Source organism: Saccopteryx bilineata, chromosome 3, assembly GCF_036850765.1.
Source record: "Saccopteryx bilineata isolate mSacBil1 chromosome 3, mSacBil1_pri_phased_curated, whole genome shotgun sequence".
NCBI classification, from domain to species: Eukaryota; Metazoa; Chordata; class Mammalia; order Chiroptera; family Emballonuridae; genus Saccopteryx; species Saccopteryx bilineata.
In genome coordinates this window covers 190,888,740-190,901,749 of record NC_089492.1, presented here as the reverse complement: position 1 = coordinate 190,901,749, position 13,010 = coordinate 190,888,740, and the positions used below count along the sequence as shown (strand labels likewise).

General features: G+C 51.9%; 1 protein-coding gene across 10 annotated transcripts in view; it reads right to left on the bottom strand.

Moving 5' to 3' along the window:
• Window positions 1–9,241: 9,241 nt before the first annotated feature.
• RREB1 (ras responsive element binding protein 1) overlaps window positions 9,242–13,010 on the bottom strand; it is a 144,126-nt gene continuing 140,357 nt past the window's right edge. For all 10 annotated transcript variants that reach the window (XM_066268432.1, XM_066268430.1, XM_066268439.1 and 7 more), the window contains one exon: window positions 9,242–12,718. In XM_066268432.1, the coding sequence (XP_066124529.1) occupies window positions 12,207–12,718 (512 nt within the window). In that variant the 3' untranslated portion in view covers window positions 9,242–12,206. The remainder of the gene's footprint in view (window positions 12,719–13,010) is intronic.

Sequence of the window (13,010 nt, the reverse complement as noted above, 5' to 3'; positions counted from 1 at the left end):
TTTTGTTGTTGTTTTCATTTTGGTTTTCTTTTGTGTGTGTGTGTGTTTTTCTGAAGTGAGAAGCAGGGAGGAAGACAGACTCCCGCATGAGCCCTACTGGGATCCACCCGGCATGCCCACCAGGGGGCGATGCTCTGCCCATCTGGGGCATTGCTCTGCTGCAACCAGAGCCATTCTAGCACCTGAGGCAGAGGCCACAGAGCCATCCTCAGCACCCGGGGTCAACTTTGCTCCAGTGAAACCTTGGCTGTGGGAGGGAAGAGAGAGACAGAGAAAAAGGTGAGGGGGAAGGATGAAGAAGCAGATGGGCGCTTCTCCTGTGTGTCCTGGCCAGGAATCAAACCCAGGATTTCCACCCGCCGGGCCGATGCTCTACCACTGAGCCAATCTGCCAGGGCGACAAGTGTTTCCTATCAAGAGTCAGGGATGGTAAGCCCTGTCCAAGCTTGCCCCACACCAGCCTTCTTGCACGCACACTCACCAGGCTTCAGTGTGAGGTCTACTTTTCTCCAGGTACAGGACAGTATGCTGCTGCTTCTAGTGACTCTGCAGACAAGAGGAGGAGTGTCCCACGAAGGGCTGTGGCAACGCTACTCCAAGTGCTCCCCTTTCCGCCCTGAGGGTGGAGCTGAGCGAGGCATGTGCACACAAATCAGTTCTCATACCTGCCCCTGGATGTGCGGCAGGCCGACCCTGCCTTCAGCAGGGCATGTCAGGTGGAAAGGATTCCTGAGTGCCTGCACATCCTGGGCGCTCACAGGTGTGTGCTCAGAAAAGCAAGGAGAACAGTAGCAGAGCTACCTAAAAGGGTGGGCAGGGTGGCTGGGGACTGGGAGGGTGAAAACAGGCCACTGGGTTTGGTGGCTTAGTGCCACCTGCCTGTGAAGAGGGGTGAGGCAGAGCTGATGGGAGCAGCGGGGACAGGCATGGAGGTGAAGATGTGAAGAGGGAGTTTGGCAAAGACTTGTCACCCAGTGGGATTGCAGGGTCCTGGGGAGACTTTTAAGGATCAAGAAGAAGAGCATGTTTTTGTTTTTGTTTTGTTTTTGCAAGGGGGTGAGTGAAGGACATTTCCTCCCCCTGTGGGAATCATTGGTAAAACCAGAGCGAAAGTTGAGCAAGGTCTTAGAGGAGGCAGAAAGGGAAGAAGCGGCACCCACTTCCTCTGAGAGGGGTCCCAGGAAAATAGGAAAACCGCAGGCCCCTGACCTGATGTGGGGAGGGGACGAGGAGGAGGACACCAAGCAATTCAGAGAGAAGGCTTGTGGAGAAGACAGCTGTGTTAGGCTTGCTCGCTGGTTTCCCAGCTGCAAGCACTTTGCACAATTAGTGCATGAGCACGTGGCAGAAAGTCATGTGTATGTCTTTATGAAAAGCTATGGGTGCTTTCCCTTGGGGAGGATTCTCCCAGATCGCTCTCTCGCCACTGACCCCTTGCCCTCTACTGCGAAAGCAGATTTTCCTTTGTTTATTCGCTTGCCTGTCTTTGCGAGCCTCCAATAAACAGGAGTGGCCCCATGCTTTCTGGCTCCGCAGTTCCTCCACCGTCTGCCGAATCCAATGCGAACTTGCCTGGCCTCAGCCACCAGCTATAACGTTATAAGGCTCCATTTCCGTGCAGTCCCAGATGACTTGCAGGGAGAAGTGGAAGTCAGGGTGGCATGGGACCAGGGGTAGGGGAAGTGCAGAGCAGCCCCCCAGCTCCCAAGGACACACCTGACCATGATGCCTGCCGGGCCCCAGCTCCCTCTTTGTCCTCTGACCCAGCCTCCTGGCAGGTGATTCCAGCATGCACCCCTCATCCCAGCACAAGGCAATGCAGGGGTGGGGGACACAGGAGGAACACAAGGATGCCCACGGCAGTGAAGCCACTCAGAGTGATACCTTAGCAAGGACACATGTCATCATACATTTGTCCACAGCACAGAATGCACAGGGCCAGGAGTGAACGCTGATGCCCACTACGGACTCTCCATGATGGCAACGTGTGTCACTCGGGTGTCAGTGGTGGGGGAGGCCGAGTATGTGGGGGCCCAGGTGGGCGTGGGCGTCTCTGTGCCTCCTCTCAGGCTGTGAACCTAACCTCTTCTAAGAAATAAAGTCTTCTAACAGAGAGACAGTATGTAACCGGAAAAATTGGCATGATGAAATTCAGTTAATAAAAAATGACTGTTTTCCTCTTTTTCCTTTCATTGCCACATCCTCTTTCTCCGGCCTTTGGTTTCACTCTCTTCTTTGCACTGGGGAGCCCCTCTCTGACTCGTCTTCCCCTTCTGTGATGCCCCACCCCCTTCACTCCAGTCACAAACCTGTCACAAGCCTGTCATATTCCTGGCCTTTCTGCAGCAGAAGCCAAAGCCCTGAGCATCAGGACTTATCTTGGGCAAGGGAGGGGAGGCATCTCTGCTGGCTGGGATGGCCCCACGTGGCCACATGTCCCAGAGTGGGAGGAAGGGTGTCATCGGTGGGCAGGCACATGCCACACATGTCAGCGTTCTGCACTCTCACCAAGAGCCCAGGACAGGGCTCGGCACGGGCCTGTGTGGTAAAGACAGGAAGAAGGCAAACCCAACATTACTGCTGAGCGTGACTGAGCCTCTCTAGTTCTGAGAGGAACTAGGTACCATTTTCTGGAAAGTACACCCAGGGATAGCAAATAAATACATTTTGGGCTTCAGTTTGGTGGGGTGACAGCAGTCCCAAGCAACCCGTGGCCTGACCTGAAGTACTGAAGGGACTGTTGGGCCCTGGTAGGAACATGCAGTTCTGGGTTCTGTACTCTGAGATGAGGGCATCAGAGAGAGGACAGCGGAGCCGTGTCATGGTACCAGTGCAGGGACACAGAGCCCTGGGCTGGGAGTTGAGTGCTCTGAGGAGCTGTTGATCCTTTATGATTTTATCTTTAAACTGGATTTTGTGGGTTAAGTCCAGTGACACAATGGACTCTGCACTAGGGCCTGGAGCTGGGGCTTATGTGTGGTCCTGCTCCCCACCCCCCAAACCATGGGAGCTGTGGCTGCCCGCTCCCAGACTTGCCTAGGATTGCAGCTTCCTCCGTCTCCGGAGGAGGCCTGGGTTCCAGTGGGGCCCCTGGAGCCTGTGGCCACAAGGACCCCCATGTCTGAGGGAGCGTGACCCTAAAAGGCAAATTAAAAACACCAGAAAGAGAGAGGGGGGGAGAGAGAGAGAGAGAGAGAGAGAGAGGAAAGGAACAAGGTTTTTCCTGCTTTTTAAACCAGGGCTGTACAGTTTCGTTTTGCACTGGGCTCTGCCAAGCACACAGCTGGCCCTGCCTGTCTGAGGGACCAGTGGTGACAGGAGACAGGGTGGCTCAAAGTTCCAGGAAGGCAAGTCAGGTGAAGGCACTTGCTCGTAGGACATGGTGCCAAGGTACAACTGAGGGGTGGGAGTCTGGGTTAGTTTTTAACCCTCCTGGGCTCAGAATTCTCTGGGGATTTCTTAAAAATGCAAATGGCTGGGCTCCCCTCCTGAGATCCTGAAGCAGTAGGTCTGAAATTGGATTTTTACTAAGCAATCCAGGAAATCCTTTCTAGTGGGTGAGTGAGCTTCCTACACTCTGGAAGGGAGAAGAAACTGTTCTGCAGGTTCTGGCTCAGCAGACGCCTGGGGGTCGGAGGCAGAGGAAAGCCGTCCCTGCAGAGCCCTGCCCAACACCCAATCCTGCCCCTGAGTTTGACTGTTGTTTGCTCTGCAGCACAACAGAGCTGAAACAGTTGGGAAATCATGGAGTGACCTTGGGAATATATGGATGGCACCTCAATCACATCTCCCACGTTTCACAGAAGCATGTGTTCAAGGAGGTTACAATGAGGGTATGCCCACTCGTTGGCCCTTGGGCGATCTGAGGTTCCTCACCTCTTCCCCTAACCTTGAAAGGTATGTCCTGCCACTGTCCCCACAGTGGGAACTGTTTTCAAGGGTGAGGGCCTGAGAGAGCAAGGTGTTGTTGGGAGTCGGGACCATCTGGATGGTCCACATGACTAAACCCCGTTAAGGCCTCTTTACAAGCTTGTTAGATTCTGGCAGTTGGGTTCGGAGATCCACGCGTCCTGTCGTACCCAAGACATGCCTCGCATGTAAGATCCCTTGCTTGTTAAACCTGTCACCTACCCCTCTGGAGTAGACTTCCTCTTTCTTTGGTCTCTCTGTGACCTCTATGTACAGGGTCATTTATGAACCAATAACATGGGCTCCCAGTTTTCTGTATCTGTCCTGTCAGTGGCCAGCGCATATCACAGACACCCCATACCATCCATGTTTGGATTTAGAATTTTTCTGGTAGTCAATTTCATTCTAACAGGGCCTTTGGTTCGCTGGCAGGCCTGGGAAAATAATTTCAACTCTCGTCTCTGCTCTGAGTTGATAAGGATTTTTTTCCTTCCCAGCTTACTGGACGTGGGTGTAGTCAAAACCCAAAACCCACAGGCATTCTGCAGTGTGCACAGAGCTGTAAATACACACCTGAGAATGAGGAAGGAAGGAGAGCTGGCCTTAATTAAAACAGTAATAGTCAATGAATATAAATGGCATCTGAGAAGCAAGATGAAGACTTTTTTCCTTCATATTTTCCTGCAGCTTCCAAATTCTTGAGACTGAGCAGGCATCCCTTTTATTTAAAAGCTCCAAAAGAGAGCTGTCGCAGGTCTGAGGACAAAGGCATGGCCCGTACTGGCCTTGGCTGGCCTGCACTGACCCTGCCGTCCGACAGGCAACGAGGCCGTGTCCCCAGCATGGACAGCAAGGGCCACCAGGTGCATCACTCCACGTTTGGCTGTGGCTTCCTTTCCCAAAGAGTAAATCGAGAAAGGAGAAGCCCGCTGGTTTCTTATTTAGGACACTGACTTTGGCAGCCTAAAATCGGAGGAGACTGTCTTGTCATTGTTAAAGAGCAACCTTCAATTTTAAGTTTAAAATAAACCCAGTTGTCCTCCCTAGTTTCTGGCCCTGCAAGGGAGCTGGGGGTGGAAAAGGAGGGGCCCCGCCCACTTGGCACCAGACTTGGGGAGGGGGGGCAGCAGCTAAGCTGTCAGCAGCACATTGCAGTGTCCTTGTTGCTTGGTCCTCTCAAGGAGCCTTTGGAACCCACGAGTAGGGCAGAAGTCCAGAAGCTGTGAGGGAGGTTCCTGGTGGCTTGTGTGCTTGGGCTGCAGGGAAGCAGGGGGTGGGGGAGTCGCTGGCAGAAGGGCTCAGAGCCCACACACAACGCCCTCTGTGGCTTCGCAGTACTCCTCCCGAGCTGGCGGTTCTTTTGAGAGATGGGCTACAGCTGTCTCTGCTCTGGCTGCCAGGGCCATCTGCCTCGGAACCTGGCCTGGGCTCTGGACCAGACTGCGCTCACATTCACTGTGCGCACTAATCCCCGGGGCTCCTACCTCCAGGCCGCGCTGACTCGGCAGGTCTGCACAGGCCTCCTTCGGGCGCTGGGCTGCCCGGGTCCCCGCAAACGGTCCTGTGTGCCGCCTGACAGACCAGGCCTGCACTACAGGGGACGCTGCCTGGTGGCAGGGAGGAGTGAGAGTGCTCATGGTGCCCCCCTCACACAACCCCAGGGTGGGTACGTATGAGAAACACACCAAGGCCAAAACGGAGGCCACTCATAGGGTGGCCAGGGGCGGTGGCTGGGAGTGGGCAGGTGACTAAACCACAGGGCCAGAGGAGGCTGGCCACTCTCTGGGATCCTCCGCCTTCGCAGGGAGCCTTGTGTCAGATTGGGTGAGGTTGGGACGCACTTCCCAGCCCTGGGTGGGCAGCACCAGGTGCAGGTGGGAAGCTCTTTAAACCCTCAGGCCCATGCTTCTCCCTCAGTTACACTGGCAAAGGCAGAAAGCTGGGCATGATGGGGACCCCGCCCAGCATCCGGAACCTTCCCTGCAGAAAGCCCCTCCCCTACTCGTTTGTCCCCCACCTCCACCCAGGCTCCCAGCCCGACAGGCTTTGTTGCCAGCCAGGGAGGAGGAGTGGCTTTGAGGGCAGAGCTAGAAGCTCAGTCCCCTTCCACAAGCCCTTCTCAGGCTGTCTGTCCCCACAATGTCTGTGGCAGAGACCCAGCTGCAGTCAGGACATCGAAACCCTTGGCATTCCTTCCCCTCAGGAGCTGTCCCGGTAGGACAAGGTGTCCCATGTGCCAGCCTCCTGCCCAGCCAGGTCCCTCAAGTGCATTCTTGGGGGTGGCCTCCACCGAGGGACTACAGCCTGCCCTGGAGCCTCTGCTGAGTGACCTTCCGAGGACAGTGGGTGTGGAGGATGAGCAGGGGTCAGGGTGATGGGGGCAGGCCCAGAAACCACACTGGGATGAGGTTGCTGTTTATTTGAGACCCACCACAGAGAGGCTGGCGTGCCCCTGCTCATGAGGACGTGAGTGACCATAATGCGGTGCTTACGTGGGGTGGACAGAAAGGATCGAGGATTTCTTCTCCTTTTTCTTGGCAATATATCCTCTACCAAGGTTATTTTTCAGGAGAGAAGCCTCATCTTTTAAAAGTTAATTCCAAACATCTGGAAGTCACAGCCAAACTCTGAGCCTGTGTTGTGGGTGGACTCTCAAAGCTTTGACTTCTCTGTTGCTCTTGTATCTGACCTGTCATACATGTCTGTTGGCTCCCCTTGAAAATATACCCTAAACTCGGCCTCTTCCCAACACCCTTACTCCCATCACTGCTCCTAGCCACTGCCATCTCTTGCCTGTGTTACTATGGCTGCCTCTTGTGGTGTCCCTGCATCTGCCTAGTCCCCTTCTACCCACCGTCAGCACGCAGTAAGCGTGCCCCTCCTCACCTGCCCATTACTGCCCCATTTGTCAATGTGGCTTCTGCAGGGCCCAACATGCCTCCCAGGGCCTTTCTCTTCCAGTTTCTCCCCAGGCGTCTGAGCAGGTGACTTTTCTACTGCTTGTTGTCCCTGGACCTCTCTGGTCAGCCCGCCCTGTCCTTTCCGGGCCCTGCCCCTCACAGCTCACTCCTCCCCTCGGACTTGCACTAACTCTGCATCTTTTCTGTCTAACCTCTTCACTGTCCCCCACTGTTAAACTCCAACTTCCACAGGAAAAGAATGTTTTGTTCCTTGCTGAATTCTCCATGCCCAGGGCAGTGCCTGGCACACAACAGTTGCCCAGCAATGCTTTGTGGCACAGTGCAATCAAGGTTACCTGGATCCTGGGCCTGGAACAGACGAGATACCCCCACAGCTCAGTTTAGGTCAGAGGCCTTCACCGAGGGTTGACAACTGCAGAAGTGAAACTGATTTTTATACATAGTAAGCTCCTTTTGTTTCCCCCTTCTATTGGGAAAGTCAACGTGGAGAACGGGGCTGAAGGGAGGAAGCAGAGAGGGCCTGGCCTCTAGGATAGCCCTTGGATCTGAGGGTTCCTCCTGCTTGGCTGGGATTCTCTGCAGAAAAGCAGAAGAGAAAACCCAAATTCAATTTTTTTTTTACCTAATAAACTCACTATTCTTTACTTCATTGATTTTTTCAGAAGCAAAAAGAGAGAGACAGGAACATAATCTGCTCCTGTCTGTGCCCTGACCGGATATTGAACCAGCAATCACTGCACTTGCAGATGACACTCTAACCAACTGAGCTATATGTCCAGCACTTTTTTGTGTGTGTGTGACAGAGAGAGAGGGATAGACAGGAAGGGAGAGAGATGAGAAACATCAATTCTTCGTCATAGCACCTTAGTTGTTAATTGATTGCTTTCTCATATGTGCCTTGACCAGGGGGCTACAGCAGACCAAGTGACCCTGTGCTCAAGCCAGCGACCTTGGGCTCAAGCTGCTGAGCCTTGCTCAAACCAGATGAGTCTGCGCTCAAGCCGGTAACCTCGGGGTTTCAAACCTGGGTCCTCCCCGTCCCAGTCCAACACTCTATCCACTGTGCCACCGCCTGGTCAGGCCAGGGCTCATTATTCTTAATGATGATGCTCAATCATTATTGGTGTCAATAAATTCTGCAAAATATGTCCACTGTGCACATGCCTAATTCCCTTTCAGGACAACTGCCTTGGACACTGGGCACCACCCGAGACCTGGGCTTTGTCTGTGTGGTCAGGGTGTCAGCAGTGTGCACCTGAGACAACGCCTGACAGGGAGGGGCTGTGGACGTGGGGGGCCTGGAGGAGGAAGCAGCCCATTCATCTCCTGGTCCTCCATGGGCTCAGAGGCGGGAGTGGGGGAGGCACCAGCCCAGAGGCGCGGCACCTGCTCCACATCAGCTCTCTCCTGACAGGCAGAACTCTTGATAAATTCCATCTTCTCACCTCCTACATGTTCTCCCCATGCTGTGCTTGTACCCGGCCAGCACCAGGTGGGTGGATGGCATTTCCCATGGGTCTGCACTCTGGGTCTTTCTGTCTCACTCCTCTGCCTCTTCGCTCTTTACAGGGACCGAGGACAGTCCGAGTTCTGCCAGGAAAATGATTCTATCCATGTGGGGGGCTGGAAACAGTACTAGCGGCCAGCAGTCCTCCGCCGCCACGAGTGGGGAGGTTGGGAGGCTTTTCTCTTGTGAATTGCTTCATGTTACTATTCCTGAGGTATCTAGTTGTTGCCCTTAGCACAAGTCGGGACCCCTCACTGGCATGTCCATCAACCAGTTTCCTGGAGCTGGTGTGTGTGTGTGTGTGTGTGTGTGTGTGGTGGGGGTGCAGCAGCAGGCCCCCAACAGAGGAAGCCTTCAGGACTCTGCAGCTCTTGTTCTGTGACCCTGCACTCAGAATGCATTTAAGTACCATCCACAATCGGCTTTCCTTGAGCCAAGCTTCTTCCAGAGCTGCTTATTGAGAACCATGTGCGGCTCACAATATCCAGAAAGCTTGCCCATTCGCTGCTTTCATGACAGACCTTCCATAGACCTGTGTTTGGACCTACTCTGTCCCTGAGCCCCAAGCCCACCGTCTCATCCAGGCCCCCTCCTTGAATTATGGGGGTTCTCCCCCACCGGGAAACAACCCTACCCCTTGTAACTGGCAAGAGAAGGCAAAGGCAAAGTGCACTTCTCAGAAGTCCCTGCCCAGAAAACAGAATTCCTGGATTTCGATGTTGCTAAACTACTTGGGCCCGCCCACGCGCTGGGGAGGGACGGTCCCTGTGCCCTCAGGACAAGTCACAACCACAGCCTTATTCTCCCTGACTCTCCTCCACACTCTCACCTCACCATCCCCAGGTCCCCAGCAGATGGGAAGCAAGACAGAGAGGATTACAGGAAATCACAGGACAACTGCGTGGCAAGGCACCTGCCATTTTTAAAATATAGCATTTATTGCTTAGATGGTTTGATACAGAACAGCTTTTCTTCTCATTTTGAATTTGGAAGTACTATACAACTGAATACAAAGAGGAAAAAAAAGTACCAAAACTAAACTTGTGATTCTGTTCATGTGGCATAAACCAGTTTTGTACATTACATGTAGCAGCAGTTTTTTAAGTTCCCTTTAGAAAAATATGAATTCTACACATTTATTATTGTTTCCTGTTTAATGCATGGGCTGAAATCACTAGAATCAACTTCCTTTTTGAAGAGAAGAGAGGAGAGGAAAGAGACGGACAGAGGGTTGAAGGTATGACGAATCTTTCTGAAACTGGCATCCGACTGCCACATAGCTTCCCCGGAACTGCCTGGAAAAACAGCCCTTTGGGTTTTTTGTTTTCACAGCCAGGAGTTTTATGTAGTGATTGAATCTCAGCATTGTGTCCACAAATCAAAGAGAAAAAACAAGAGAAAAACTTGCACCTCAAAAAACTTTTTAGAAGATCCACCCATATATATATATATATATGTATATGTGTGTATATATATATACACACACATACACACACATATATATATGTATATATATATACACATATATATACACATACACTTTTTTTTTGTAAAAGCCCTGAGGAGAAAGAGAAATCAAACAAAATGTATAGAAACAAATTAGCTGGACATGCAAACTAAGCTATGATTCACCCAGAGTTTAAACAAATCATAAATTTCACAGTTTAATATTGGGGGCAGGGAGGGGGCAGAACAAACAAATATTACACTTCTCAACCTCACTAATAAAATGTGGCAAGACCTTACTGACTATGAGGGTACAGATGAAGGCTAAATAAAGCTTTGAATCAATAGTGATTATTGCAGCTGCAGCTGGCAGCAGGGCCGGGGCCGTTCCTGCTGCATCTCACTGCAGCGTAAAGTCACGGCTTCTCCCCACGGCACTGAGTCTTAGTGTGGAGACTTGCACAGAGGAAAAAAACACTAGGAAACCCCAAATAATTATAACAAAAATAACAACAATCGTCATAAAAAAATTAAGGGACGCATGAACCAGTTTTAACTAAGCAGACCACATGTGCGTGGTACGACGTGATATGGGGTTGCTGGTTCTGACATGTATTCACCTAGAGAATAAGGGGATCTCATTTTGGAACTGTTCGTGCATCCCTAATAAAGTTAAAATTATATATACCTCAACTCTTTTTCCTTTCACATGCAAAGATACCATTTTTCATTATTTCAAGAATATATCTCTTCCTTTGAAGTCTGGGCAGTTGGGTTTTGGCTACCAGAGAAACTGGTGAGGAAGTGGAGGAAAAAGGGTCTGTGTGCTTCTGTCTGCACACTTACACTCTGAGTGTAAAAGGGGGAGGAGCACTCAGGGCCCAAGGGTGAGGGGCCTGGGCAGGGTGGTCAGGGCTCAGGGGCTCCCCTAGGGCAAGGCAAGAGAGTGAGTGGAGCAGCACTAAGCATCGGGAGTCTGAGAGGTCCCAGCTCAAGGACAGGATGCTGAACAGAAGCTCAGCTACAGTAGGATATATTTCTTTTCAATACTGGGCTCCACAGTGAGGGAAGTCTATCACCTGCATAGGATGCTCACAAAGTAAAAAAAAATAAAAAGAAATCCTGCCTGTTTTTGCACCCAGGGGTTTAGGTTATTTCAGAAACTAGAAACAACACGTTTATTTTCAAGCACCAATCCCAAATCGCAGGAAGATAAATATAAATCTCTCTTATCTTCAGTCTTGCATGTGCAGTTTTATTACCAGTAGTAGCAGTAGTTCCTCGCTTTGCAAATGACAGTAGCACATGCGGGTAAGGCTCGGGCTGGCTTTGGCGAACGACCTGCGAGCTGCTGGTCCCCTCCCTGCCTGGCTTCCTCAGAAGCCTTGGTGCACGCACCCCCACCCCCTCTGAGCGGGCCCTCGGCCGCGTGTGGGAGGGTCCTGCTGGATTCTGCAGTCACGGAAGAAAGGCTTGTCTAAGTACAGTAGAAGGACTCCTACCCGAGAGTGGCAGGGAAAGCTCGGGCAGACGCTCACAGGGGGACCCAGGTCCCCAGGACAAATATTGCCCATTTGTTTCTGCTGACTGCAGAGACCAGCAAACTGATGAACTAAAAATAATAATAATAATAATATTAATAATATATATACCAAAAAAAGGGGGACAATCAGGTACATGACATATGTGTACGTCCTCCATAGATTAAGTTGCCAATTCTTTTCTGTGAGTTAAGGACAAAGGTCTTGAAAATTGAACGGGAAACAGCATGTCTAATTCTGGAAGAGTGGAAACACGTATGAGGTCAAAGCTGGAATCTGTCCTGGTTTCGGCTTGAACCAAACTGTAAACCTCCATCAGTCACATCTTGTGACACTGAGGACCAAATGGCAGCTCCACCATAGAGCAGACAAAGAGAAAGAATCTATTTGAGAAACAAGCATCTCATCTATATATCCTCTGGTGATGGACATGGAGTTCACATCGTTTTCTTCCAGTTATTGGCCATGAGTGTCCAAGGGCGTGGTTTTTCTTCTGTTTCCAGCTCATAGAACAAAGGTTACTATCACAGATTTGCAAGAACTCACACATACCAGCACATCAATGCTTAAATGAAAAGGTCCTCTCCAAATAATTCATTAAAATATTTGCTTTTTCTTTTTTTTTTTTTAAAGTCATTTTGGGACAACACAACACCCAGAATGATACTGAAGCACTGGTAAGTAGTTAAGGCACTTGGAACATCCGTGCCGCTCTCCCGCACGGGCATGTATAAGGCTATGGCACCGAGCGAGCGGCCTCCCCTGTGCATCTCTCTCTTTCTCTGACAGCTGCGGGGCTCAGAGGAAACCTTATGGAACACAGATTCAGGGCACTTTGCTTTGCTGGCTTTCATCTGTGTGCCGGGGGAAAAGGAGGAGCCATCATTCCATTCCCAGCAGTGGCGAGGCACCCTCGACCGTGGCCAGGATGGGGCGGGCGGGCCTCTTGCCGTTCAGCTCCAGCAGGTCCTGCACGAGGGCCACCGGGCTCTCTGGGTCAGGGCTACACCGAGGCGCCTGCTCCTTGGAACTGTCCATGGAAGCAACCTTGGGAGCATCCCTGGTGGCGCCAGCCTGCCCAGTACCAGCCGTCTGATCCGCAGCCCCATCCTCCCTGCAGCTGGCGTCCTTAGCCAGGCTTTCCTTCCGGCTCCGGGTGACAGCCACATGGTTGCCCGCCAACACAGCCAAGTCAGCCTCGTTCTCAGAGACGGGGTTGTTGCCGCTGTGGGTGGACTCGCTTTCACTGTCCTCCTCGCCCCGTTCGTCCTTGTCGCTGTCCTTCCCGTGATGTTTGGTGTGCCTGGCTTTCTGGTGGACCCGCTGATGGCGAACCAGGCTGTGCTTCAAGGTGAAGGTCCGCTCGCAGGTTTGACATTTGTACGGCCTTTCTCCTGCAGCAATGAGGGAAAGAAATTGTGTCTGTTAATGGCCAGGCCTCCTGTTAGCTTTGCACAGGAGCAGTCATGAAGGAAAAGCAAGAGGCAGCGGGTAGCAGGGGCAAGGACTCTCTTCCGAGCAGGGAAACCCTCTTAGTTGTCTGAACTGGCAAAATGAGAAAGCAGAAATGCCAGGTGCCAGCCATGATTTCCCTCTTCCTTTCACCTCTAAACCCGGGCTTTTCACACTCTGATCCAGGAACCAGACCTCACAGAAGGGCACAGTGGGTCCCTCCCACAGGGAAAG